At 57.9% G+C, this 27,609-nt stretch overlaps 2 protein-coding genes across 8 annotated transcripts in view; one reads left to right on the top strand and one right to left on the bottom strand.

Moving 5' to 3' along the window:
* The window catches only part of DOCK6 (dedicator of cytokinesis 6), a 43,861-nt gene that overhangs the window by 5,605 nt on the left and 10,647 nt on the right, over positions 1–27,609 (bottom strand). For 3 of the 7 annotated variants that reach the window (XR_008297265.1, XM_053219880.1, XM_053219885.1), the window contains 35 exons: positions 25,842–25,927; positions 24,036–24,102; positions 23,785–23,934; positions 22,800–22,880; positions 22,528–22,681; positions 22,253–22,384; positions 22,050–22,139; positions 21,480–21,642; positions 18,743–18,860; positions 18,588–18,658; positions 18,259–18,397; positions 18,047–18,148; positions 17,281–17,367; positions 16,683–16,914; positions 16,260–16,421; positions 15,424–15,587; positions 14,766–14,870; positions 12,651–12,743; positions 12,296–12,391; positions 11,485–11,625; positions 8,370–8,483; positions 8,098–8,268; positions 7,605–7,744; positions 7,345–7,514; positions 5,344–5,504; positions 5,010–5,192; positions 4,524–4,650; positions 4,107–4,191; positions 3,911–4,007; positions 3,642–3,776; positions 3,196–3,348; positions 2,898–3,056; positions 2,682–2,782; positions 1,370–1,562; positions 1,125–1,268 (listed from right to left, as the gene is read on the bottom strand). Coding sequence is in view for 6 of the 7 variants with exons in the window: in XM_053219880.1 (XP_053075855.1) it covers positions 1,125–1,268; positions 1,370–1,562; positions 2,682–2,782; positions 2,898–3,056; positions 3,196–3,348; positions 3,642–3,776; positions 3,911–4,007; positions 4,107–4,191; positions 4,524–4,650; positions 5,010–5,192; positions 5,344–5,504; positions 7,345–7,514; positions 7,605–7,744; positions 8,098–8,268; positions 8,370–8,483; positions 11,485–11,625; positions 12,296–12,391; positions 12,651–12,743; positions 14,766–14,870; positions 15,424–15,587; positions 16,260–16,421; positions 16,683–16,914; positions 17,281–17,367; positions 18,047–18,148; positions 18,259–18,397; positions 18,588–18,658; positions 18,743–18,860; positions 21,480–21,642; positions 22,050–22,139; positions 22,253–22,384; positions 22,528–22,681; positions 22,800–22,880; positions 23,785–23,934; positions 24,036–24,102; positions 25,842–25,927 (4,566 nt within the window). In the remaining variant the exon portion in view is untranslated. The other 4 variants (XM_053219881.1, XM_053219882.1, XM_053219884.1 and 1 more) reach the window with 4 other exon arrangements.
* On the top strand, positions 19,910–21,267 carry ANGPTL8 (angiopoietin like 8). The gene is made up of 3 exons (XM_053219888.1): positions 19,910–20,240; positions 20,436–20,597; positions 21,138–21,267. Exons 1-3 carry the CDS (start codon positions 19,944–19,946, stop codon positions 21,249–21,251), a joined length of 573 nt encoding a protein of 190 aa, XP_053075863.1. The 5' UTR covers positions 19,910–19,943; the 3' UTR covers positions 21,252–21,267.

Raw genomic sequence — 27,609 nt, 5'->3', positions numbered from 1 at the left:
CTCACACTCTGTCTCTCTCTTTCAAAAATAAACATTAAAAAAATAATAATAATAATAAATAAATAAATAAATAAATAAACGTTAAAAATTTTTTTGGAAAAAAAAAAAAGAATTCCCATTAATCTGGTCATGCACAACTTGAGTTGTATGCCAGGGTTTCATCAACGAGTCTGCACAGGGAGGTACTTGTGTGTGTGATGATGTGATGGGGAGGGTTTGTTTAAAGCTGGAACTTCTCCAACTCCAACACACACAGAATCTCTGAGATCTTGTGAGAATGTAGGGTTCAGAGGGTTTGGGGGACCCAGGACTCTGCATTTATAACAAGCCCCCAGGTGATACCCATGCTGCTGGTCCTTGGACTACACTAAGGTTTAAAAACAAGAAAACAAACAAAAAAAAACTAGCTGAGTAGTTGTGTGGGTTCCATCAAGCAATTTGTGAAAATTCAGATCTTCGGGCGCCTGGGTGGCTCAGTTGGTTAAGCGTCTGACTTTGGCTCAGGTCATGATCTCGCAGTCTGTGAGTTCGAGCCCTGCATCGGGTTCTGTGCTGATGGCTCGGAGCCTGGAGCCCGCTTTGGATTCAGTGTCTCCGTCTCTCTGTCTCTCTCTCTCTCTCTCTGCCCCTCCCTTGTTTGCGATCTCTCTCTCTCTCAAAAATAAACAGTAAAAAAAAATAAAACAAAAAAAACAAAAAAAACCCCCAAAATACTCCATCAAAACCAAAAAACAAAACAAAAACACTAGAGGCAAAGAGAAGATGAAACAAGAGAGTAAATACTGGTGGTTGTTGGATTTGAGTGCTGGGTATGGGGGCGATGGTCCAATTTTTTCCTTTTAGGCGTGCTTGAAATTTTCTATAATAAAAAAAAAATTTAATAGCGGCTGAATGTATGGAAGGCTTACTACGTCCAGGCCTCGTGTCAAGGGTTTTACAGGGAGAGTGGAAGGTAACGTGAGCTGGTGAAGGTCCCGGTTGCCCTCTGCAAATCCCCTGCCCAGAAAGGGACCAGGCGGCAGCTCCGCCGTGAGTCTCCGGGAGCAGGCGCTGGGCCCTTCGGCGGATCTGATGGCGCCACCATGGCCCGAGCCCCAGGTCCCGCGGCCGGCCGCAGGCCTCACCATGGTGAAGTAGGCTGCCGCCTGCTCCAGCAGTCCCATCAGCCCCAGCTCCGTGAAGTGCTTCCCGGAACAGAAGCCCTCCTCGTCAGGCGACAGGATGTCGTCGGAGATGGCCGATTCCTCTAGCACGTTGGATGAGATGTTCTGTGGTGGGAGGCGGCGTTAGGCCCCGGCCCCACCCCACCCCATGGGTGCCACCGCCGCCCCCCCCCCCCCCCCGCCAACCTGTCACCCGGGCCGCTCACCTGGAACGAGACGCAGCCCACGGGCAGGTAGCGGCTGTCCTCCAGCAGGGCGAGGTACTCGGCCACCAGGGCGGCTGCGTGCACCATGCACTGGGCGGCCTCCGCGTGGTTGCCCAGCTCTGCATGTTTCCCTGCCATGTTCTGCAACCACGTGAGCCGCAGGTCGGGGGAGCCCTGGTAGCCGCGGGCAATCCTGGCATGCATGGGGGGGGGGTGGGCGGGGGTGAGGAGGTGGGGCACTCGCCCTGTCCCCACTGCCTATCCCTCACTTGTCCACCCCCTTTGCTTGTTACCCCAGCCATCTGTGCCTCTCACCAGCCAGGCTCCTTGGCCAGACCCCCATTTACGTGGGGCCTCCTCACCTATTGATCTGCTCATCTCTCTTCTCATGTGTCCTTCCACTTGTCTCCCACTGACCAGCCAATGGCCTCACCTGCTTAATCTTAAGCCACGCCCTGCTCCCCCATTCCCCTTGCTCGAGAACCATGTCACTGTCCTCCAGGCCCGTCCATCCTGTCTGCACCCTGCCTTCCGTCTCCTACTCCCCAATTTCTTTTTATTTGGTTCAAAAATTTTTAACATTTATTCATTTTTGAGAGAAAGAGAGAGACATAGTGCCAGCAGGGGAGGGGCAGAGAGAGAGGGAGACACGGGATCTGAAGCAGGCTCCAGGCTCTGAGCCGTCAGCACAGAGCCCGACGCGGGGCTTGAACCCATGAACCATGAGATCATGACCTGAGCCGAAGTCAGACGCTTAACCGACTGAGCCACCCAGGCGCCCCAAGAGATTCTTTTTTTTTTTTTTTAATTTTTTTTTAATGTTTATTTATTTATTTTGGAGAGAGAGAGAAAGAGAGAGCACAAGCTGGAGGAGGAACAGAAAGAGAGGGAGACACAGAATCCAAAGCAGGCTCCAGGCTCCAAGCTGTCAGCACAGAGCCCGACGCGGGGCTTGAACCCACGAACCATGAAATCATGACCTGAGCCGAAGTCAGACGCTTAACCGACTGAGCCCCCCGGGCGCCCCACCCACTCCCCAATTTCTAGCCAAACCCCTCACCTCTCCTCCAAATCACTTCTTTCCTGACCCATCGTCACCGGTTGGTACCTCACCTGTCCCTCCCACCTGTCCCCTTCACTTGTCCTTATTCTCATCTGTCGCCGTCCAGTGTGTGTTCACCTGGCACCCTTTTCCCCGTTCACTTACCTGGCCTCCCCTTACCTGTCTGCTCACCTGTCGCTGTCACCATCTACTCCCCCATCACCTGTCTGTGCGGGAGAACGGCCACAGGTCCCGCCTGGCCCACCTCACCTGTACATGAGATCGATGAGCATCTCCGGGTCCTCCTGATGCTCCTTCATCTTCACCGTGTCCGTCAGGATCATGTGCAGGTTGAACATCAGGTCCTGGACCTGGAGCCGGGGAATGGCCAGGGGCCAGTGAGGGCGTGGAGAAGCCACCAAGCGTGTCGGGCAAGCAGGCAAGGCGAAGCACAGGCTGAGGAGGGCGTGGCGGGGGCGTGGTCACCTGCTCCGAGAAGGTGCTGTCCCGCAGCCCTACGTCCTCCTCCGCATAGGTGAGGATGGTCTTCAGTGACCGTCTCAGGTGCTCTTCACTGAAGCTCTGTGTCGTCCCCACCAGGGACGAGAGCGACATGGTCACTTGCATCTTCACGCGGGCAAAGTTCTGAGAGGAGCCCGGGAGGAAGAGCTGTGAGGCCTCGGACTCTGATCCCCAGGGCCTTATTGACCTGCCCGCGTCACCCGTCCCCCCTCCTGCCCTCCATCTGCTGCACTGACACCTCCTACCTGCCCCTCCTACTTACGTTGCCGATCTCGAAATTCTGGCGCATGAGGAGGTAGAGTGAGGCGCTGGCGTGCGTGCGGATGGTGCTGATGCGGCTGCCGCAGTGTCGCAGGAGCCTCAAGCAGAGATCGGCACACAGCTCTGTGTCCTCCTCGAACAGCAGCTCTGGGAACTGTCCCCCAGGGCGAGACAGATACTAGTCGGCCCCTTCCCATTCTGGCACGGAAGGTCCCGGATGGGGGTGGTGGCAGGGGCATCTGTGTTCTGCCCGCTTTGGCCAAGCACAGTGGGCTTTGGAATCAGACCTGGGGGGATGCCCTTGCTGTGTGACTCTGGGTGAATGACTCTGCCACTCTGATCCTCAGTTCCCTCCTCTGCAAACCATGGCTAAGGAGGGTCTGTCCCATGGGGTTGCTGAGCACATGGCAGGTGCTCAACGGGCGGTGACTGTCGAATGGGGCTTACCTTGGACACCAGGGCTCGCTGTGTGGCCAGGCCATGCTGCAAGAAGAGGGCACTCTGGGCACTGCCCAGACTGTAGAGCACAACTTTAAGCACTGCGCCTAAGACGCTCTCCCGGGCCTCTGACAGCATGACCGTCTAGGGGGTCAGAAATCCAGCTGTTAGGGACTGAGCGGCTTACGGGCTCAGGGAAAGAGAGGGATTGTATGGCCATAGATCACGAGGCACGGTGATGGGGTCGGAGGTCAGGGAGATGCTGGCTCAAGCCCTACCTGCACGATGATCTCCAGTGTGTCCAGAACCACCAGGCTTGCCTCGGTCGCCAGGTTCCCGTCCACCAAGGCCTCGTGTTCCATTTCATCCTTGGTCCTGGAGGGGACGGGAGGGGGTTGGGGGCTGAGGTCCAGGGACACCGGTTTTTCTGGAAGCCGGTCTGACCCCAGCAAACTACTTCCTGCCCACACCCACTTGTCCACACGGTCTGAGGTCTGTCTCCAGTGTGTGATGCTCTTCCGCCAGCGGACGTTCTCCTGGTTCCCAAAGGGACTCCTCTCTGAGACACGCAAGGCGCATGTTCATGGATGTGCGAAAACACAAAGACGTGACCGTGAGGAGACGCGCTCAGGCATTAAGATACACGTGTGGGATAACCCGTGAGGACACTGGGCGACACGTAAGCATGAGAAGGGGACACATAGTTAAACATGAAGGACACGGAGAACAGACAGGGAACACAGACACCCGTGTGCACAGGGAAGATGCACACGCTTTTTTCTGGGAAAAATGAGCCAGACATGGAAGTAGGGATGCCCCCCTCCTGGGGTCCCTCAGACAAAGGCTGGGAGCAGCTGGTGGGGACGTGCACAGGACACATTTCCCCCTCACCACGACTCCGCCGGACCATCTCCTGTCGTGCTCCAATAGTGCCCAAGATGGCTTCCTCCAGACGAGCCTTCATGTCCAGTGACTTCTTGAACGTGAGACTGTTGATGCGCTCAAAGGCCTTTTTCCCCTGTGAGGACAGAGAACGGGTTCAAGGTTGATTCTGCCCTTTTCTGTGGGACCTGGGCTACTTGGTCCCACTCATTCATCCTTTCTGACCTCCAGGATCCTGTGCTTGGAGACACAGTTCTCCCCTTTACTGAACGGTCTTGGCACCTTCCAGAGTCTACTCACAAAGGCAATTCTCCCTTTTCTCTTTGGCTCAGCACAGAAACAGTCCACCCCTTTACCCTCAAACCTGCAGGCAGCTGTGCATGAAGACAGTCCACCCCTTCGCTCTCACCCGCAGCACCCCAGGGACCTGTACACACACTCAGCCTGCCTCATACAGCCCGTCCCCCACCCCCCGGCCCACCCCCACCCCCACACCTTGTACTCAAAGGCAGCGAGGCAAAGGTACAGCAAGTCCAAGAGACGACCCAGCTGAGGGAGGGCAAGGTCAGCAGCCCAGCGCTGCAGGAGGGCTGGCTCAGCATTCTTCAGGACCCACAGCACACACACCAGTAAGGTCCGGCTGGACTCAGCAGAGAGGGGGCAGCCTGAGCGAGAAGCCTGGGGCCAAATAGGGGAGAAGGTGTTCAGAAGGGGCGGAGTTGATTTTCATTTCCCCCAAATTAAGATGAGAACTGGCCTGTCAGTATATCATTACATAACTTCTATTACCAGGTTGGAGGGTGTCTCTGGGGACCAGTGCCATACTCACTGCCACTGGGCCCTGGGAGATGCTAGCCCGGGAGCCAGGGGCTAGGGGGCCACCAGCGATGGCCATGGCCACTGAGGGGTTGATGGTGCCTCCGATGTCCCCTTCCCCTTCTGTGTCTGAGTCGAGCATCGAGGCCAGTCTTGACCGTTGACCTGGGCCCTCTGCGGGGAGGGGCAGGAGGACAGAAGAAAGAACCCTTGGTAAGTACCGTCTCTGTCTCATATTCTCGCTCAAAGTTCACCTCCTCAGGGAAGCCTTCCCTGATACCACTCCCCCGGACCAGGCTGAGGTCCCCCGTCATCTATTCTCAGAGCTCACTTTTTATGCTTGTCGTTAGACACGTTTCTCACGCAACTGTTCGTAGGATCCACAAAGGCCTGAACTCCATCTGCTCTGGCTGCTCCTACATGCTCAACACTTAGAATGCGGCCTGGCCCTCAGGCATAGTCAATGTTGACTACGAGGAGGATGATGATGATGGCAACAATGGCAGTAATAATAATAACAATTAACAATAATAAATGCCACCGCTATTACCACAGCATCAACTGGCACTTACATAGAGTCTCCGATGTGCCAGATGCTACTGCAGGCACTTTGAAAATATTAACTCTTAATCTTCAAAACAACCCTGCAACACAAATACTCTTACCACCCCCACTTTATGGATGAGGAAACTGAGGCACAGAGCGATTATGTCACTTGCCTGGGGTCACGCAGCAAGGTAAATTAGGATCTTAAGCTAAATAGTCTGGTTCCAAACTCTATGATCTTCAAAGAGTAGCCCTCATATCCCCTCTCAAAAAAAGTTTCATCAGAGAGACAGGAGCTGCCGACAAATACAGAACTGGTCTCGCCCCAGAGAGTCTTAGAACATTAACTGAGCTTAACTAACACTCCAGCCCAGCTTAATCTAGCTCGGTTCCTGACCAGATTGAGGTGATCAGCCCATTATCCCATCTGCCTAAGAGAGGGAGAGAGGGGCCCTCACTGGGAAAAGGACATTGCTTCAGTCACGATGCTTCCTTTACATACAATGTCCAGGATACGATAACGAATTACAAGACAAAGGAGGAGGCTAGAAAATATGATGGACAAGGAAGAAAAAGACAACAGAAGCAGGCACACACACTACCAAATGTTGAAGTTAGCAAACAAGGACTTTAAACCATAAAGTGGCAGAAAAGACGGACAAACGCGGCTACCAAGCTGGGAAATTACAATCGAGAATTGGAATCTACAAAAAAAGAAAAAAAATCAAATGGACATTTTACAGCCGAAAATGATAACATCTGAAAACTCAAAAGACTGGACGCAGCCAGAGAAGAGATAAGCAGAGAGCCTGAATACAGGTGAACAGAAAAGTTGCCCAACTGCAAACAGAATGGAAAACAGAACGGAGCACAGTGGACACATGTGATGCGATCAAGAGGTCGAACGTACGTGTAATTGGAGTCCCAGAAGGAGAGAGGCGAGAAAAGGAGGCAGAAAAAAAGAAAATTCAAGAGATGAAGACTGAGAATTTCCTCCAAACGACAGAGGGGATCAACCCAGAAATCCTGTGTTTCCAACTATACGCTGTCCCCCAGGTGCCAGTGAATGTGGAAGACGAGTGAATGAATGAACGTGGGGCTCCAAGCACCCCCTCGCCCGATGCTCCCCACCTTCCTCTCCTCGTATTCTCTTCCTAGAAGATCACGTTAGAGTAACGACTCCCGTTTACAGAGGGGTGACTGCCCCAGTATGCCGCTCCCCAGAGTTTCACATAACCTTAGGAAGTGGCCGAGGCCACCACTGTCCCCATTTAACAGGCTCAGAGAGGCCGATGGCTTTCCTGGGCCCCACGACAGCACTTGAACCTCCTCCCCTGACCCCACCACCCGTGCTTTTATTCCTAACCCTGTGCCCCCCTCCCCTTCCCCCGTCCTTCCTGACCTGAGCTCGCAGGGATCTACCCAGCCCCTGGATCGGGTAACCCCGTCCTGCCCCCGGCCCACTGACCAGCAAAATCATGCAGCCGTGGCAGCGTGTCCCGTGCAAGTGACAGCAGGGGTAGGTACAGCTCGGCCACACGGGCCTTCACGGCAGCCTCGGTGTAGCGGGGGTCAGCGTCATGGCCACAGAGCAGACTGTGGACGGCACTGATGGCCTTCTTGTGCAGCAGGGATGCCCTGTAGGGGAGGGAGGAGCTCAGGATGGAGTGGGCGTGGCCCCTGGACCTTTCCACCAGCCCCGGGGGCCAGAGCGGGGCCTGTGCTCACCCCTCGGCCTCAGGTTCCAGGGCCAGCGCCAGCTCCGTCAGCAGGAGCCCAGCCAGAAAGTGCTGCTGCCGGAACGGCCCGCTCAGCTCGAACATGCTGGTCACCTTGGGGTCTGGGGCCTGGCTGGAGAAGGTGGAGCTCTGCAGAGGGGAGGAGGAGGAGGAAGCGGGGATGGCAGGAGGTCAGGGGTCAAGGGTCAGAGGCGAGCGACTGGAGTTACCCACGTGTGAGGTGCCAGGGCCTGGAGTCAGAGGTCTGAGAAACAGCAAATGGAACCCTGGTTGAGAGCGAGGATTTAGGGGTGAGAAAGGAGAAGCCGGTCCTCCCGAGAAATTGGCAAGAAGGAGGGGCAGAGGTGAAGGATCAGAGGTAAGGGGTCAGGCCCCCCGGGCAGCGGCCCACTGTGAAGCGGACAACTGAGGGACCCACAGAAGACGGGTTCAGGCGAGAGGTCACAGGTCAAGGGGAGGAGCCAGAAGAGAGGCCAGCCCACCTGGGAGGTGGTGGAGGATACGGAGGGCGAGGGCGAGGCCGGAGGCGACAGGGGGCAGCAGGGGAGGTTGAGGGTCACGTAGTGCTCGTGGCTGCACAGGATGCGGGTGAAGTCCATGCGCAGGGTCAGCAGCAATGCTGGGTTGGGGGCCGACTGCAGCCGCGTGGCCACCTGCGGGTAGGGGGTCGGTGCGTTACGTTGCTCGGCCCGCCGCGCCCACCGCCCTGCCCTGTCACCTGCGGGTGCGCTGTTCCCGCCGGGCCCGCCCCTACCTGCTTGTAGTGGGCTCGGACCAGGCTGAAGACGAAGCCTCGGTCCGCCAGGGACAGCAGATCGCTGAGGAAGAAGGCCAGGCTGGCGTTGAGGCGCTCGGCCAGCTCCGCGTCCTGGGGGCACAGGGTCTGTCAGCCCGCGCCCACGTGTCCCATCGGGCCTCAGTCTCCACACTGGGCCTGGCTCTCACCACCAGGGACCACCAGGGCCACCAGGGACCTCCAGGACCCGCCTCACTGCCCCACGGCCTTGGGGCTTCTTGACGTGCCTTCATTTCTGGGCTCCTGGTTGTCCTCCTCTGACTGTCCCTTCCGGGCCCCACGGTTATGTGTCTACACTCCTCGGGACTCTGTTCAGAGCACTGTTTTCAGGGCACCCGGGTGGCTCAGTGGGTTAAGCGCCTGACTCCTGATTTCGGCTCAGGTCGTGGTCTTACAGTTTGTGAGTTCGAGCCCCACGTCAGGCTCTGCACTGACAGCACAGAGCCTCCCTGGGATTCTCTCTACCCCTCTCTCTCTGCCACTCCCTCTCTCTTTCCCTCAAAAGTAAGCAAATTAACTTTAAAAAATAAAATATAAAAGGGGCACCTGGGTGGCTCAGTCAGTTGAACTTCTGACTTTAGCTCAGGTCACGGTCTCACAGTTCGTGGGTTCGAGCCCTGCATCAGGCTCTGTGCTGACAGCTCAGAGCCTGAATCCTGCTTCGGATTCTGTGTCTCCCTCTCTCTCTGTCCCTCCCCTGCTCACACCCTGTTTCTCAAAAACGAGTAAACATTTAAAAAAAAAAAAAAAAATATATATATATATAGTAAAGTCATCTCAAAAAAAAAAAAAGAGGGACGCCTGGGTGGCTCAGACTCTTGATCTCAGCTCAGGTCATGATCCCACGGTTCTCATGGGTTCGAGCCCTGCATCGGGTTCTGCACTCACAGTGTGAAGCCTGCTTTGGATCGTCTGTCCCCCTCTCTCTGCCCCTCCACCCCTCACTCTCAAAAATAAATAAATGTTAAAAAAAATTTTTTTTCAAAGAACCCTGTTATTTTTCCTTTCATTCGATTTCAATAACACAATATGGATGGCAGAAACTGGCTGCTGACTCCCCTCAAATCCTCTCCCCTCTCAGAGTACTGGAATCTTTCTTCAGAGTTCAGAGCTGGGTAAAGACTACATTTCCCAGCCTCCCGTGTAGCTGGGGAAAACCATGTGACCACATCCTGGCCAAAGGGGTTTGGGAAGCAGTGATACGGTCGCTTAAACAGAAGGGACAGGTCCTCCTATTCCCACCCCCTTGTCACACATCATGGGGCAGGTACCATGTTGAACCGCAATGGCCAGCTAGGCCCACCCTGTGGAACCCCCTGCAACCCACCTATGCTCAGAAATCAACTTTGGTCACATTGAAACCACTTGTGATTATGTTTGGGCACATTAACCTCTGCCCTACTTGGTACACTCCCAGCAATCATTTTAAGAAGCATACGGGGAGCATCTTCCATGTGCCAAGTCCTGCGAACCAGACAGACATGGTCCCTGCTGCTTGTCCAACTCACAGTCTTGGGTGGGGGGAGGCAGACAATAAATAGAAGACTTGGAGATACTCCCATGTGCTCTGAAGGAAACTGAACAGGGTGCTGTTTCGAGAGAAGCCCCAAAGACAAGAAAAAGCCAAGAGGAGAAAGGCATCCTGAGCCCAGAACATAGTAAGTGCAAAGGCCCTGGGGCAGGACGTGTCTGGAAAATGTGAGGAACAGCAAGAAGGCTGCTCCTGGCTGATGCTTGCTCTGCCCTCGTGCTCTCATGAGCCACTCTGTGGCTTCACGAGGTAGCCTCGGTGGCCCTCACTTTCCTGCAGCCCCAAAACACAAAACACAAACCTGCCTTAGCTCCGAGTCCATGGTGGGGACAGAGACCGGGTCTTCGTTGTGCGCTGAGCCTGACACAGTCAGTGCTCGAGAAAATGTCAAATAAAGCAATGAAACCACTGGGGCCCATCACTGATGCCTCCCTGACAGCTGGGATGATGCTGCCTCTCGGGGCTGCTGTTCTCTGCAGCCCTTTCCGAGGGACGTTTCCTCACAATCTGGGTCTGCCCCTGGGAAGATAGCCCCTGGGGAGGCCCCAGTGGAACAAGGTCGAGAACTTTGAGACCAGCCCAGAGGTCGCGGGAGATTGCACAAGGGCTGACTTGGGTTGGGCCAGCATTTCAAAAATCTGGGACGTTCCTTATCAAATCCAGAAGTCCCATTTCTCCTTAAAAGTCATGTGTCCTGGCCACAGCTAATGGGTACATGCCCTCTAGGCCATCAGAAGCCTCACTCTCCCCAGGTGGTGAGGGCGTGGGCTTTGGAGAAGGTGGCTTGGGTTCAAATCCCCATTCTGCCCCTTCTCAGTTATGTGGTATCGGCTTGTGACCAGTCATTCTCTGCCTCAGTTTCCCCATCAGCAAAATGGAGGCAACAATAATACTGACTTCACGGGGGTAGTTGGGAGAATTTAATATGATCCATCTAACGTGTTTAAGATACACAGTAAGCACTCAAGTGCCCAATATTGCTATTATCATTATTATTATTGCCTGCCAAGCTCCTAACACCAGAATTAGTGATCCAGGACCTGGACAATTATCAAGGTCTGAGAACATCGATGTCCATTTATTGACAATTACTGTATTCCAGCACTGTAGTAAGGGCTAATGGATCTGTTCTATCGCCTTCCCACCCTCGTCAACTTCCCATTCTTACCTTTGCTCAGTCTACTCCAGCCATACTTACCTCCTAACTGCTCCCCTAACAGCCCAGGCATGGTCCTACCTCAGGGCCTTTGCACTCGCCGTTTCCACTGCCTGGAAGGCCCTTCCCCCAGACAGGGCATAAAGTGCTCCTTCCCCTCCCTCAAGTCTCCTCGAAACATCAGCTCCACGAACACATAGATTTGGGTCTGTTTTGTTCCACTGCTGTGTCTCTAGCATCCAGCGCAGGGCTGTGCCCACAGTTAGTGCTCAAGAAATAGATGCTGAGTGAACAGACTGATCTGGCAAAGGGGGTTCGTGGTTCCCCGCCTGGCCCGCTCTGCGGCCTCTCGCAGACCCCTCCCACTGAGGCCCTTTCCCTCATACCTTGTACACCCGGGTGATGACTTCCAGGCCCACAGAGCCCACAAGGGCCGCGATGTCGTCCAGGAAGCGCCCAGGGAAGCGAAGCTTGCGGGGCGTGTCCAGCCGCTGGCCCAGAAGCAGGTGCAGGGCCATGCTTTTCACCTGGGGGCGGGGCGAGAGCCGAGGGGGTCTTGAGGGACTGGACTGGGGGCGGGGCTCACTAGAAGGGGGCAGGGCTCGAGGGGCTGGGAGTGGTACTTTTGCAACAAGGCGGATGGGCTAGAGGTGGCCCTAAGAGGTCCTGGGTGGGGATTGAGCTGGCAGTGGGCGGGGCCTGAGTGCCTCCTAGGCAGGGTTGGGGAGGCTGAGGGAGCCCGGGAGGGGCTGGAGTTGGTCTCCTGGGGCTAAGTATGGGGGTGGGACAGAAGGTAAGACTTGTGGAGTGGGACTTGAGGGAGCCCACCTGGGTGGGGTTTGAGGGCCCCCGTGACACCTCTAGAAGAGCTTGGGGGCAGAGGCTCAAGTCTGATCACAAGGGATTCCCTCTCTCTCCAGGGAGATCTCTTGAGAGCGAGGGGTCTCCTCCCTTGTTAGGGGTCTCTCAGCGGTCTCTACAATCTCACAGGGAAGGTGGGGAGGGGTCTTTTCTCTGCCAAGGGGGCTTCCGGGGGCCTCCCTCTGGGGAGAAATCCCCCTCCGGTGTCTCCTGTCTCACTGCGTGGGGGGTCTCTTGGGACCATTTCCCAGGGGTCTTGGGGGCAATCTCAGAGGGCTCCTTCCCGAGGAGAGGGCCTCCCCTGGTGTCCCTCGGGCGGGAAGGAGGGTGTCTCACCATGAGCTGGAAGAAGAACCAGGCATGTTGCAGGACCGTCTCTCGCACGGCGCTGCCGCTGACCACCCACTGCAGGGCCAGCTCCTCGTGAAGCAGCTGGGGGCAGGGGCAAGGGTCACAGGGAGCTGAGGGGCCCGCCCCATTCCCTCCTCGGGGTGGGGGGGGAGGGGGCGTGACCGGGATGGGATGCAGCTGCATGGCTTGGGGTTAGTGTAGCCGGAGACCATGCAGGAGGAGAGGGAGCAGAAGGAGTCAGCATGCCCTTTCCCTGGGCCTTCTAGACCCTGCTGGGCTTCGGGGGAGACAAGGCGCTCTGGGGCCAACGCTGTGTCACCTGCCCCCTCCCTCCCACTACCTTCTGCACAGTGGGTCTCGGCTGGGTGGCCGGTGGGGCCAAGGAGGAGCCCTCGAGGTAGAAAGAAGTTCGGCTAGAGCTGCAGTCGATGGCCTAGGATGGGATGGCCGGGGGGGTTAGTGAGGATGTAGGCGGTATGGACGGGGGACAGGCGAGTCCGTGTGGATGGGCCGAGGCGGCATGGATGCGAGAGCGGAGGTAACAACAATAAAGGTGGGTGATGGGGGGGAAGAGAAGCATAGTGAAGACAGAGAAGGCGGTGCCCAGCGGGGTGGACGGGAGAGGCAAGAATGGGGACAGGAGCCCGTCGGCGAGGGTGGACGGGACACGGGCACACATCCAGCATGGGCGAAGGCGGCAGAAGGAATGGGGTGCGGGGTGGACACGGAGAAGAGGGAGGGTGCGGTCCGAGAGACTCGGGGAGGTCGGGGTGGATGGAGAAGGGCACCGCGGTGGAGGAGAGGGTGTAGACAGTGGAGTGGAGTATAGACATGGGGTCAAAGCGAGGACAGAGGAGACAGAAGAGGAAAAGAACAGGACAGAGATGAGAGGAGGTGCTGGTGAGGCGCAGCGGGAGCAGCCGAGAGCCCTGGGTTCCAGGCCCGGCCCTGTTTGAGCCTTGCTTGCAGCCTTGCATGGCCTCGGTGCCCCCATCTGAAATGGGGATGGGGACCCATGCTCCCCTCCTCCTTTGCTGGTCAGGAGGTGAAGCCGCTGGCAAAGAAGGGAAGCCTGGAGATGGGGCCGACCTCACCCCTGGAACCTGCACGGGCCTCAGCACTCGAGGGACCCCCAGCTCCCACAGTCCCAGCAGGGCCCTGGCCCCTCAGAACACACTAAATGAGCCACCCACTGGCAAAGGCCAGACTCAGTGTCTCCTCCTGCCTGGAGTGCACACCCTCCTACACCTTGTCACCTCCTAGATGGTCTCCAAGGCCCAGCTGACACCCCAGAGAACTGGGGGCATTGGGGGAGGCCCAGTTAAAGATGTTGGGAGGGGGCTGGCAGGGCCTTTGAACCCAGATTTCCAGCAGTCTCAGGAGAAGACTGTCTACAAGGTCCCGTGCTGCCAGCAGCCCCCGCCTGCCTCCAGTGCAGGTTGCCTGGGTGATGGGCATGGAGCTGGAACGAGGCCTGGGGCCAAGTGTGCAGGGAAACCCCCCCTGCGGCCTGCTCTCCGTGGCCAGGGGGTCTGAGCTCGGTCCCAGCATTTGCATGTGCCTTTTCCTCCATCCGCAACACCCACCCTTCGCTGACTGGCTCCGTCTCACCCTTCAGGTCCCGGCAAAAATGTCACCTCCCTGGAGAGGCTCCCCCCCCCCACCCCCAGACCACAGAGAGGAGGAAGCTGGTGGCCTCGCTTCTGTTCGTTTCTTTTCCCCACTTTCACATCCTGCGCTCATAGACTCGTGTGTGTGTTCGGTCGGTGTCTGTTTCCAAGGCTATCTGGCAGCGTGGGGGCCAGGCTGGGCCGAGACCTAGCCCGAGAAGATCCTGCCTGTGATGCCCTAACTCGTTCCCAGGCTCGAGACCGCGGAGTTGGACACTTTACCCAGAGTCTTTACCACATCTGAAAATTCGGAGCCCCAGGCCCAGGGTGGGCCCAGAGCTGAGGACCCAGGTCTCTCTGAAGGCAAAGCCCCTCCCCGCACCACATCCCTGGGAAGGGACAGAGTGGAGGGAGCTGCCGTCTGCCTGAAACAGGATGGGAGAGCCCAGAGGGTCAGTCCTGGCCCTTTAGCATCATGCAGGTTGCCACATCAAGGGGACAGTTGAGTCTCCTGAACAGAGTGGATTAAGGAGGACATGTACAGGCCATGCAGTGCAGGCAGTGAGGTTATAGTGGCTGGTTTTGCATATCCTTTGCATGCTATTTGCATACCGCCCGGTCCCTTCTGTCTCTGCCTGAGGCTGTGGTCTGTAGGGCAGCAAAAGGCTGGTTCAGACGACTGTGATGCCTACGACACTGACACTACAGCCCCTGAGCAAAGGCAGAAGGGGTCTGCCGCCTCCTTCAGGCAGCCCCCCTAGGTTAGTGGGCCACAGCCAGGAAGGTGGGAGGGGCTCATGCTGAGATGAGGGTCACACACGTGCAGGGGCAGGTAGGGAGAGCACCTGTCTGGGGTCGGCCCCGCAGTAAGGGGGTGCCCGTCGCAGCACAGCCTTGCTGCCTCCTGGAGCATAAGCAGAATTCACCCAGGAGTGTGAGCGGTCGATACCCTGGAGATACACGGGTAGGAGGTGGAATCCATGGACAGAAGGTAGGGAGAGCAGCACGAAACACCAAGCGTGAACACTGCCCTGGATCATACACGCAACCCTGGAAAATGTGTGTGCACATCCGTGCGTGGGGTCCACGCGCATACGCTCCCTGTGCACAGACGTGCGTGGAGCGCACATATATATGTGCCCCGTGCCCATACATGCGTGGGGTACGTGAGTATATGCACTTGTGTATACACGCGCATGGGGTACACGCATATACGTACCTGCTCCACTAAGCACACGCTGCTTTTTTCAAGCAGGCCAACCTCCAGCCGCCCAGCCTCGGGTCAGCCTCGGAGTATGGAGCCCAGGGCAAAGTCTGAGTCACAGCTCCCAAGCTGTGACAGCCACAGACCAGCCGTGCAGCCGCCCAGACTCAAGCTTTCGTCCATGCTGGTTGTCTGGCGTTTTCTGTCCTCTGTTCCTCTGTCAAAACTAAGATCCTCCACCCGCCCACCTGGCGGCAGTGGCCACTGAGGCTAGAGATCCTGGGGTCCCTGCACCCTACCTTGCTGGCCAGGATGCGGGAGACCTCGTCGTCCACAGAGCCAGGGGCCACGGCCAGGTCCGGGTTGCTGCTGCTGATGCTCTTAGAGCGAGCCAGGTAGAGGCTAGCGGGGCGGCCAGGGCCACGGGCCAGCGTGGCAGCCTGCACCGTCACTGGAGGGGCCCCTGAGGATGGAGGGAATATGGTCAGCCCCCTGCCCCTGATGTCCCGCGGACCCCCTGCCCCTTCCCAATCAGCCGTCTTTGGTGAGGTTGCTTTCTTTCTGAGCCTCCAGGGATCCTCACCTGTAAACGGGTATGATTATGGGTATGATAATGGCTGCCTCCTCATAGTGATTTGGGGGAGACTGAAACACACTGAGAACAGTGCCTGCACATAGTAAGTGCTCAGAGGCGTTCGTGGTTATTGCTAATTACTTAGCAAACAGAAAAGAACCCAACTTTATTGAACCCATGTTATATGGATCACTGTACCATTTAATATTACCAGCAGCCCCATGATGGGGTTGCCCTTATGATCCTCGTTTTACAAATGGAAAACAGACCCCGAGAGGTGAAATCACTTGCCCGAGGTCACAGGGTTTGTAGGAGGCAGAGCTGGGAGTTCTAACTTGGGCAGCCTAGCTGAGTCTCTGCCTCAAGCTACTGAAGATGCTTGTTGACCGGCTGAATGAGCCACCAGTCAAGCAACAGAGACCACAACTCCTCTCTTGCAAGCTGCCCAAACCTGCCAAGGCCTGTACAGCCTCTGAGCCTTTGCACATGCCATTCCCTCTGACTGGGACGCTCTCTTCCCTGATATTTCCTGCCCCCCCAGGGCCTCCCACCAACACTTACCACTTGGGAAGTTGGGCTCGGTGCCGGGCAGTCGGAAGGCGTAGTGGACATAGGCAGCCAGCAGCGGGCAGTGACCACGGGCATCCTGGGCAGCCTCTAGGCTCCGGTGGACAAGGCTGACCACATGGGCCATTGCTTCGAAGGCCCCACGACCTAGGTTCACTGCCGGGCAGAGCACAGGTCAAGTTCCAGAGCCCTGGGCCTCCTGCCTCCCCCAAGGAACCTCTTATCTCCCACCTTTCCAAGGGGTTGTGTGGCCACCAAAGGGTCACAGTGGACCTGCTCTGGGCCCGGGGGGTTGGGAGCCACTTTTCAGAAAGGAAAACTTAGGCCAGAAAGGAAGGTGAGCTATAGGAGGTCGCCCGGGACCAGGGGACTGAGGGGCCTTTTTCCAGATGGGGAAACTGAGGTCTGAGGGCTCACCGATCTGGCCGCCAATGATTGGAGGCCGCACGACCAGATGCACGAGCTTGTCCAGCACGTGGTGGGAGAAAGCAACAAGTGGCTGGGGGCTGGCGAGGCGCAGTGCGGCTAGGCTGGCCCGCAGCTCCTGCTCCACGGTCCCCTCACTCAGCACGGTGTCCTTGAGGCGGAACGGGAAGGCCCCTTCCTCCAGGACGTGCACCAGAGTGAAGAACTTGTCCAGGTGAGGGTCCTGGGGGTGGGAGGAGCTGGGGTGAGGAGGGTGGGGCCAGGGCTCCATGTCGGGGAAGACTGTAGGGGGTTGCGGGGGTGCGGGAATGTGGGGGTGCTCCGTGGGCCAAAGACCAAGGCCGGAGATCAATGAACGGACTATAAACGAGGAAAGAGAGGGGTACCGGCTGGAGAGAGGAGAGAAGGGGAGCGACCAAGGGCCAAAGCCCCAGCTGGGATGGTCACTGGCATGGCTGAGTCAGCAGCTTCCCTGGGAGCCTGGCCTAGTTGACCGAAGTCACGTCCGTGGCCCGAGGCCAGGCCTCCCCGGTCAGCGGGAGCTGTTGCTCAACTCCAGGGCCGGACTCCTGGGTTCCCCCACCCCTACCTGGGGGTGCACAGAGGACACAGCAGTGAGCTCCACGCTGAACACGCCCTTGTGGCCGTCCACCCAGCGCATGCCCGGCAGCGCCACCTGCGGGAGGAACGCACCAGGTGGGGACCGGCCAGCCCTCCCGCACTGATCAGCCATTGCAACACTGTGGGCAGAGCAGAGCCCCCCCCGGGGGAGCAGCTGGGTCCCCTGCCCAGCCCAGGGGGGTGCAGATGGGAGGCAGCGCTATGGGGGTCCACTGAGTAGGCTGCAAGCCTGGGGTACTAACGGAGGAACAAGGAAAGGAGGCCCGGGGTGAATATTATTGAAGGGAATGAATCAGGGAAGGGGGTATGGGCTCTTGGACTTGAAGCTCCCAGGGCATTAATGACAGCTCAAGGGTAAGTGGGAGGGTGACAGCATTCATGGGGGGGATGGGCCCTGGAGGTACTCCTGGGGTGATCGTGGTCAGGGAGGCAGGCAGGATTGCTAAAGGGGGACCGGGGCAGAAAGGCAATGGGAACAGTGAGTGCAAAGGCCACAGGGTGGGGGGTGGTAACGAGGCAAGGCTAGTGGGGGACATGGAGGGACGCACGGAGCAGGAGACACAAAAGCAGTACTGGGGGGTGACGAGGGGTCCTGGAGGTCGTCACAGAGGACAATAAGGATCCCGGGAGTACTGATGGGAAGGAAGGCAGGGCACGGATGGGGGACCATGAGACGGGAGCCTGGGGTGTCATCAGAGGACAAGGCACTGGGGGGCGGCTGCCAGGGCACGTACGTCTGGAGTGAGCACGGAGTAGCTGGGCGGGAGCTGGTCCACGGACACAGGGAGGCAGAAGGGGCCGGTCCTCAGGCGGCCGTGCTGCAGCAGCGGGATCCACTGGGGAGAGGCCAGGGGTCAGCGATGGGGCCGGCCAGAGGTGAGGCGGGCTGGGGTGTGGGGGTGTGGGGGTGTGGGGGTGTGGGGGTGAGGGCGGGCGGGGGTCTCACAGTAAAGCCCACGGGGGTCTCCAGTGCGGTGCCCGGTCGGGGCTGGCAGCTGACGTGGTAGAAGGTGAACAGCAGGTGGTGGTTCTCGGTCACGCAGGCCGGAAGGCGCAGCTTGAACTCCTCGTAGAACTCTGGGGACCTGGCAGGGGGGTCTGCTGGGGGCTGGGAGCCCCCTTGCCTTCCCCACCCCCTCCTGTGAGTGTGACCCCGGTGCCACCCGGCCCCACCGTCGGCTCCCTGCCTCCGGTTCCCCTACGAGGTCTCCTGGAGGTGGCCTGCTCCCCTCCTCTGCCCCTGCCCCCTGTCCCCTGTCCCCTGTCCCTGCATACTTGTTGTGGTAGACCACCGGCGTGAAGGCCTCGCGGGTGAATTCGCTGCAGCTCGACTTGCCAAAGATGACCTGAGGGAGGGCGTGCGTGAGGGGCCTGCCGGGGACAGCCCACCCGGGACGCCCCGCCCTCCTCCCCCAGGCCCGGCCACTGACCGGCAGGGCCTGGCTGGGGTCCTCGCCCGCCATATACTGCACTCGCACGGCGAGGTTGCGCACGGAGCCCTGGCGGCTGCTGAAGTTGAGGCAGTGCGGGTACACGTACAGCAGGTTCCTGCGGGGGCAGGGGGGCATCAGAGGGACAGGAGAGGCAGGGCTACTGGCACAAGCTGGGCCTGGGACACGGGGGGAGAGTGGCCACGCAGCTGGGACACTGAGGGCGGGGCGGTTATGGGCACCAGGCGGGAGATGTGACTGGCAGAGAGCGGGGGACAGGTGGACACCCTTAGAGCATAGGTGGGGGGACAGTGCAGCAGAGGGTGGGGACACAGAGGGACTTTGGGGGCGCTCATGAGGCGTGGGGAGGTGCCGAGCAGGGACAGATGGGTGCTCGGGCTCAGGGTTCCTAAAAGTGGCCCAGGCAGCCACCTGGGCTGACCCATCCCTCCCTGGGCTCAGGGGCCTGACTGCCCTTCCCCCGGGAGAAGCCACTAGGGTTATGAGGCCTATCTCTCAGGTGGAGACACTGAGGCCAGAATCAGAAGTGGGGGGGGAGGGGGGATGAACGTTACTCCCATTTAACGGGGCGGGGGGGTGGTGGTGGAATAGAGGCACATGCCCCACAGTCATCCAGGGAGCAAATCAGCATTTGGCACTGCTCCGGGGCACATGTGGGTCCTGGAGCCAGGCTGTATGGCCTCGGGAGAGTCTTTGCCACACCTGTACCCTGCCCCACACCCCCAGCTTGCAGCCAGGCCAGCACAGAGCCCAGCATCACAGGCCTGCGGCAAGGGTGTGAGCAAGTCAGCTACCATAATGGCAGCAGAAAACCCATCTGGGGAAACTGTCGGCGCTAAGACGCACACTATTATCATCTGCTTCTGCTGGCCTGTTACTGTTGTCACCCCTTCCACAGGTGGGGAAACCGAGGCTCAGAGCTTCAGGTTCCCCCCGCGGGGCCTGGGCCTATCCTCTCCCAGTGCCCCCCAGTCCACACCTGGCCCCAAGCCCCAGCCAGCGTGATCTCAGCGTGGCCCAGCTGGACATTCGCCTGATGCAACGGTCGCGCCACCGCCAGGCCCTTGCACAACACGGGGCACGCAGCTGGCCAGTTAACGATTGACCGGGGGTTATTGGGGTGTCAGGGCATAAAAGGTGGTGGCAGTGGCGCCGTGGCCGCACCCTCAGAGCCTCAGCCATGCCCGTGCTCGCACTGTGCCTGCTGTGTGCCCTGGCCACCGAGCCCTGGCCCTCGTCTGCAGCTCCCGTGGGGAGCCTGGAGCCAGCACAACATGAGGAGCTGACCCTACTCTTCCACGGGACCCTGCAGCTGGGTCAGGCCCTCAACAGCGTATACAGGGCCACAGAGGCACGGCTGACAAAGGCTGGGCACAGCGTGGGCCTCTATGGCCACGCACTGGGGCTTCTGGGGCAGGAGGTCAGCCGGGGCCGGGATGCAGCCCAGGAGCTACGCACAAGCCTGTTGGAGATGCAGGTGGGCACTGCACTTGGGGCACCGCGGGGTAGATAGGAGTTTGCGGCACAAGTGCCTAAGGTAACCGACTGTCTGGGTTTGCCCAAGATCGAGGGGGTCCCAGGAACACAGGACTTCCAGTGTTAAAATTAGGCAAGTCCCAGGCAAACAAAGACAAGTTGATCATCCTACTAACATCCACTATTTATTGATCAGATGGAAGAGGATGCCCTAAAGCTCCAAGCAGAGGCCACAGCCCAGGCTCTAGGGGAAGCGGCACAGGGACAGCGGGCTCTGCGGGAGAGCATGCTGCGGCTGGAAGGTCAGCTGAGGGGCGCTTGGCTGGGCCATGCCCAACAAGAATTTGAGGCCTTGAAGGTAAGAGGCTCCCAGCCCTGGTGGAGCTGGGGCTCTGATTTCCCAGGCAGAACTTGCTTCTGAGCCTTGAGTCCCCAGGCTATCCCCAGGTCCGTCTCCCAGTGCCATGGCCTCCAACCTATATGACCCTGGGCAAAACCCCTGTCCCCTCCCATGCCTCAGTTTCCCCATTTGCACATAAGCGTGACAACTGACGTCTCAGAGCGGAGACAGGGACTCGATACAGACAAAATGCTCCGCATGGGACAGGGGACATGGAAGTGACTCAATAAATGTATACGGTTAAGAGTAACTGGGTCTGTCTCTCGAGCGCCCAGTAGCTACCCAGCCCTGCCTTTTGATAACCCGTAGCATACTTATAACGATCCCATGAAGCAAGTCCCATTTCATCCCCGTTTAACAGATGGGGAAGTGGAGGCCAAAGAGTAGCAGTGAATGGCCAGGTCACACGGATACAGTCTGAGGGGCAGACGGCCCCGGGCGGCGTCGGGGGATGGAGGTGGGGCGGCCCCGGCTGAGGGTTCCGTCCTGACCCCGCAGGCCCACGCTGACAAGCAGAGCCACATCGTGTGGGCCCTCACAGGCCACGTGCAGCGACAGAGGCAGGAACTGGCAGCACAGCAGCACCGGCTGCGTCAGATCCAGGAGAGGTGAGCCTGGAGGGGGCTGGACGCACAGGACAGCCTGACGGCAGGTGCGCGGGGCAGCTGGGGAGGGACCCCTTTGCCCAGGCTGAGCCTGATCTCCCCCCCCGCCCCATTAAAGTGGAGTAGTCCTATCTCACTCTGCGTGTCTCTGTGCGTCTGGGAGAAAAGGTACCTTGCTTTGCAGGATGCACGGATACCCCCATTCACGTGCCCAGCTGGGCCCTGGAGGCTGTACCTGTAGCTGGTATGGGGGGCGTAGACCTCACGGGCTGGGAACTCCAAGATCTCCTTGGTGGGCCGGCCCCTGGGGTCTGGGTAGGGCTTGACATGAAGCAGCTCCGGTGAGAGGCAGAAGTGCGGGTTCTCGGGAGCCGGGGAGATGTCGATCTTGAGCTGGGCTGGGGAGGGAGTCGGGGGTTTGCACCTGCCTGGAAGCCTCCCAGCCCAGCCCCACCCTCTCTGGGCTTCAGGATCAGAGCTCTGACTTTTCCATAACGCCCCCTAGTGGCTGTCCTTCAGGTGCTAAGGCCAGCGGGCATCCTCAATTGCTGTACCTTGCCCTTGCGTTTGATCACCTCTGCCCTGGGGACCCAGGTCCCCACCTCCACCATGTCCCTCCTTTGACCCACTATCTGTCTTATTATGTTTCTTGTCTATGACTCCCATTAGGGATCCCTGAAGTCAGGGATTTGTGTATCATGGTCACCGTGAGGTCCCCAGGGCCTGGCACGGCAGGTACTCAGTGTGGGTTTGTTGAGTGCCTGCGTGAAAGTGACACCTCTCATTTAGGAGGTGTGGCACGCACCAGTCACGGGCCGCAGGCGCCGCAGTAGAGAGGATGGGCGTCGCATGTCAGCCAGGAACTTGAAGAGGTCCTCATCGCTGAGCCGCTCAGCTTCCTGCACGGCACACGCCTGCGTAAACTGGGTCCCTGGGGCCTGTGCGCCCACAGTGGGGTGACAGGGGTTGTGCCTGGGCACCCCTCCCTCAGCCCCACGGCCATGACACCTGCCTGCTTAAAGAAGTTGGTGACAGTTAGCGTGGCTGGGCGGAAGCTGGAGAAGCTGCAGGTGTCATCCCCACCACTCGTCCGATCCTGGGGCCCCCGACGGCGGCGGTCAGTCCAGGCAGGTCGGCGCTCTAGGGGAAGTGGTGACAGTGATGGAGGCGGCAGAGATGAAAGAGAGGCGGGGAGGGCCCGAGAGAGGCGGGGACTCAACGTTGTACCAAGTCCAGCCAGCAGAGGGCGCATCGTCCCCTCCCCGGTAGCCCCGCCTCCTCACCTCCCTCGGAGTCCGAGTCGCGGTCCGTCTGGCCGGCGCTGCTCACGATGTTGGCCAGGTGAACGGCGGTCCAGGCGAAGGGCATGCGGTAGCGGCCCAGGCGGGTGCAGAACTGCTCGGCTGCCAGGCGCAGCTTCTCCAGCTTCTCTTTGTTCTGTGGGGAGACCCCCCCCCCCAAACCCCCAAGTGCTCAGTGCCCCAGGCCTACTGAATCCAGGATCCGCCCTGCCCGGTGACCCCTTCGCCACCCTGCTCAGCCTCCACCTGCTTACCTTGGCCGTGTCCACCTCCTTCATCACCATGTATGGCTCGCAACACTCGCTGATGTCCCCCTGCTGCAACACCTTCTCCAGCTGGGGGGCCGGCAGGGCCAGTGAGGCGCTGCTGGGACCCCAGCCTCCCACCCCATTCCCACCTGGACCCCTCACGGGCCCTCAGACACTCCATCCAGCTAGGACTTTTGCTCCAACACCTCCCATGGTTCCCACTGTCCTCGGGATTGAGCAAGAGTTGGCTTGCCCCGCCAGCTGCCCCTCCCCATGCTTTGAACCCACTCCAAACCCCCGTCTCCGTAACTTCCCTACGTTTATACTTTTGTTAGTATAAACAGGGGCCACTCAAGCATGGCTGGACTCCAGTCCTGACCACCTGGAGGGTATGGGAGCCCGAACAGGTCCCTAACCCATGGTGTACTTCAGTTTCCCCATCTGTAAAATGGGGGGCCACGGCAACCCCCACTTCCTGGGGCCGTTGTAAGGATTAGAGGTGGCAAGCCCTGCGTACCCTGACCGACCATGAGCCGTGCCTGCCTGTAGGTGCTCAAATAATGCCGTTAGCGTAACCTAATAGAACGTTTTGGGGAAGGAAATTTGAGATCACTCCTAGAAACAGAAAATCTCACACAGATGTGCCAACTAGGTCTTTCTTCCCCTGATAAACTGAAAAACTCCCAACTTAAAAAAAGTTTCAGATGTTCATCTGCACGGGCCAGGACGCCGTTTCTCCCCAGGCCGCCCACTCATGGGTCTTGGCCTGGCTGCCACCTCTCCACGGAAGCCCTCTGTGATTTCTCCCCACCTGGGTCGTGTGAGGAGCCTCTTCTGGGCTTGCCCGGCTGCCTGTGCTTTCCCCACAACACACTCATCACCCTTCTTGATGACATGGCCATCTTCTTCCATGAAGAACAGGGCCCACACTGCGTTTACCGTTATCCGGCGTTTACCATGATCACCCCCCTGGCCCAGCCCCAGCAGGCACCTTGATGACCAGGAAGATATCAGGTGAGGGGTAGGTCACGGAGAAGATGGCAGAGCGGGCCAGCGTGGAGATGGCAGGGTGGGTGCCATGAGCCCGCAGTAGCCCCTTCACAGAGTCCGAGTTCAGGTCAAAGTAGAAGTTTTCTGAGATCTGGCGACACGAAAAGCAGCTGGGCCACCACCTCCAGGAAGCCCACTGCGGTGCAACAAGGAGGAGGGTCGGGGTAGGAATGGGAAGAAAGGGGCTCCTACCTTCTTTTTCTCCCGCACATCATACAGGGCCAAGATGCCAAAGATGGGCTCAATTTCGATTTCAAACCTACAGTGAACGGGGACTCTCTGGCAGAGGCTGTCCCTAATACTTGTACCATCCACACACCCCAGTCCCTCTTGAGACCCGGCCCAGCCTTGGTGCATCGTGGTGGGGGGCATCTAATTTCCACTAGGCCACAAAGAATTGCTGCTTACGGGCTTCCAGGAAAAGCCTGTCCCATTTTGCAAATAGGGAAACTGAGGCATTAAGCCCCCCCTCCCTCCCCAGTAACTCACACAGAGCCCTTCCCCCGAAAATATGGCCCTTGTTCAGATGGGATGGAGGAAGCTTTTGCCACGAGAGTGCCCATCATCGTGAAATTCTCACCTCCTGGGCCTCACTGTGCCCCCCTCTCTGGGGTGTCCTCAGCCACCCTGGGCTGAGCTCCCACTTCGCTTGCCTGCACCGTCCCTGTAACCACCGTCCCGTCTTATTCTGCCCTGCTGGCCCCCACTCACCGTGCGAGCCCTAAGGAAGCATTTTAAAACTTAAAATGTGAGGGACGCCTGGGTGACTCAGCCAGTTAAGCGTCTGACTTCGGCTCAGGTCAGGATCTCACAGATCGTGAGTTCGAGCCCCGCGTCGCGCTCTGCGCTGACAGCTCAGAGCCTGGATCCTGCTTCAGATTCTGTGTCTCCCTCTCTCTCTGCCCCTTCCCCACCCACACTCTGTCTCTCTCTCTCGAAAAATAAACATTAAAAAAAAAAAACACCAAGGGGCGCCTGGGTGGCGCAGTCGGTTAAGCGTCCGGCTTCAGCCAGGTCACGGTCTCGCGGTCCGTGAGTTTGAGCCCCGCGTCGGGCTCTGGGCTGATGGCTCGGAGCCTGGAGCCTGTTTCCGATTCTGTGTCTCCCTCTCTCTCTGCCCCTCCCCCGTTCATGCTCTGTCTCTCTCTGTCCCAAAAATAAATAAACGTTGAAAAAAAAATTAAAAAAAAAAAACAAAAAACACCTCAAAATTTGAGGCTCCCCAGTGTGCTGAAAACAAAATCCTACAGGGCTCCGTCCCGCCCACCTCTTGGCCTCATTTTTCCCCTCTCCAGACATCTCCCAGCCTTTGGGTGTGCCCTGTCCTCCCACCCAGAGGGCCCTGTATGGTCATCCCACGGTTACAGGTCCTGGATACGGTAGGTAGTGTTTGTTGAATAACTGGATATTCAAAGAGCTGTTTCCCGACCCTACTGCTTGGGACGGGCCTCAGGCCACACCAGGGCCTCCCTTTCCTGCCCCCATCCAGGCAGGAACTCAGGGTGGGGAGGGGCAGTGCTGGGCTTAGGTCCAAGGCCACATCCTGTTCAGCTCAATTCCCACGCACTTCTGGCTGCTTCCCGGGGGGGCTGATGTGGAGGGGGCCTCGGTCAGCTAGAAGTCAGGTCCAGGGTCACCAGCGCCCCCTCCGGCCTGGGTCCCGGCAGAGCCAGTACCAGATTCTGGCCTCCTAAGTCATGTGATCTCGGGCACAGTGACTTCCACCCTGTGCCTCAGTTTCCCCACCTGCGCCTACCTCACAAGGTTGTGGTGAAGACTGGAGGTCGTACATGTGCAGGGCTGAGAACGCAGCCCGGCACATAGTCGGCGCTTAGGGACCCGGTGGCTTTGAATGACGAGAAAAGGAAGTCATTTCCCATCTCAAAGCGCACGGATGGCCTCACGGGTCCCAGGGCCGCACTGGGTAACAGCCTGCCCGCACCATACCCCACGCGGGGCCTCGCGGGTCTGGAGGGAGGCGTGGGCCAGCACACTTACTTCAGCGACAGACACTTGACCAAGATCCTCTGTCCGAAGTGCTCACGGGGCGGCTCGGGGCGGCTGCAGCGTTCCACGGCCTCATCCTGCCAAGAACCGGGGAGGGCAGCTGGGACACATCCGTTACGAAGGGCTTGGAACGCGGGGCCCGAGGCCAGCTCTGCCCCCCGAGCTGACTTAAGTTTCTTTCAGTTCCTGTCTCTGTGCTTTGGCACATCCCACTGCCCCAGGCTGGAACCCCCTTCTTCTCCCCTCCTTGTCATCGTCCAGGTGGCGGCTTAGCGGGCACTTCCTCCCTGATCCCTGAGGCCTGAGCAGGGACCTCGTCCAGGTGTCCACAATGTCACATGGCCGGGACCCAGAGGGCCACGTGAGGGCCAATTAATTACCGGCGACTCATCATGACATTACTCCATCTGGGTTGCAATTTCTCAGTAGGAGGGTCTCTCCTCCACAGGGCAGGGACGGAGTCCCTGCCCTGTTCATGGCTGTACCTCCAGGACTTGCCATTCGTGTCGGTCAAGCAAATACAGAAGTATACAGTAGGCACCTCCTCAAAGTTGGTTGGATAAACACAGACGTATACAGAAAACATTAGATTAACACTGCCTGGACATTCACAGGGGTATATACTAGGCTCCCGACAAATACTGCTGAATAAACGTAGGAGTATACAGCAAGCACTTGATAAATGGCTAGATGAAAACACAGGTGTCTACACTAGGTTCCCAATAAAAGTTAGTTGGTAGGGGCTGGCTCGGTCAGTGCAGATGTGACTCTTAGCCTCAGGGAGGTGAGTCCGAGCCCTGAGTTGGGCACAGAGATTATTTAAAAAAAAAAAAAAAAAAAAAAGTCGGTCGGATAAATCCAGGTACTGGAGACATATTAATTGCTGAAATGCTGTTTGATTAAATAAAGGACTATAGGGGCACCTGGTGGCTCAGTCCGTTGAGCGTCCGACTTCGGCTCAGGTCAGGATCTCATGGTTCGTGGATTCGAGCCCCGAGTTAGGCTCTGTGTTGACAGCTCAGAGCCTGGAGCCTGCTTCCGATTCCGTGTCTGCCCCTCTCTCTGCCCCTCCCTGGCTCGCACGTGCACACACGCACACTCTCTATCTCTCTCCAAAATGGGTAAACATTAAAAAAAAATTTTTGTAAATAAAGGACTATACAATAGGTATACAAGTAACATCGGTTGAATAGAGAGGTATATAATAAGTGCCCAATAAGTGCTGGGTGGATAAATAAAGGAGTGTATATACAATAAAAGCCACTGAATAAAAATACACGGTATACACTAGGTGCCCAATAAATGTTAGCTGGATAACTATAGTCATATATAGTAGGTGCTCAATAAATACCAGTTTGATTAAATTTTTTTTTTAAATTTTAATTATTTTTGAGAGACAGAGCATGAGAAGGGGAGAGAGGCAAAGGAAAGAGAGAGAACCTTTAAAAAAAACCCTTTTTTTAAATGTTTTATTTATTTTTGAGAGACAGAGTGTGAGTGGGGAAGGGGAGAGAGGGAGAGAGGGAGAGAGGGAGAGAGAGAGAGAGAGAGAGACGCCGAATCAGAAGCAGGCTCCAGGCTCCGAGCTGTCAGCACAGAGCCCGATGCGGGGCTTAAACTCATGGACCGCAAGATCATGATCTGAGCCGAGATCGGATCGGACACTTAACTAACTGAGCCACCCAGGTGCCGCCGAGAGACAGAATCTTCAGTGGCCTCCAAGCTCAGCACAGAGCCCAACATGGGGCTCAATCCCACG

Source organism: Acinonyx jubatus, chromosome A2, assembly GCF_027475565.1.
Source record: "Acinonyx jubatus isolate Ajub_Pintada_27869175 chromosome A2, VMU_Ajub_asm_v1.0, whole genome shotgun sequence".
In the NCBI taxonomy this organism is placed as follows: domain Eukaryota; kingdom Metazoa; phylum Chordata; class Mammalia; order Carnivora; family Felidae; genus Acinonyx; species Acinonyx jubatus.
This window is presented reverse-complemented; position numbering and strand designations above follow the sequence as displayed.

Bases quoted from the DNA above. Each gene is read 5' to 3' on its own strand.
- ANGPTL8 (XM_053219888.1), top strand. From the start codon at position 19,944: ATGCCCGTGCTCGCACTGTGCCTGCTGTGTGCCCTGGCCACCGAGCCC. The intron at 20,241-20,435 runs GTGGGCACTGCA...TTTATTGATCAG, and splicing joins CAAGCCTGTTGGAGATGCAG to ATGGAAGAGGATGCCCTAAA. The intron at 20,598-21,137 runs GTAAGAGGCTCC...CTGACCCCGCAG, and splicing joins AAGAATTTGAGGCCTTGAAG to GCCCACGCTGACAAGCAGAG.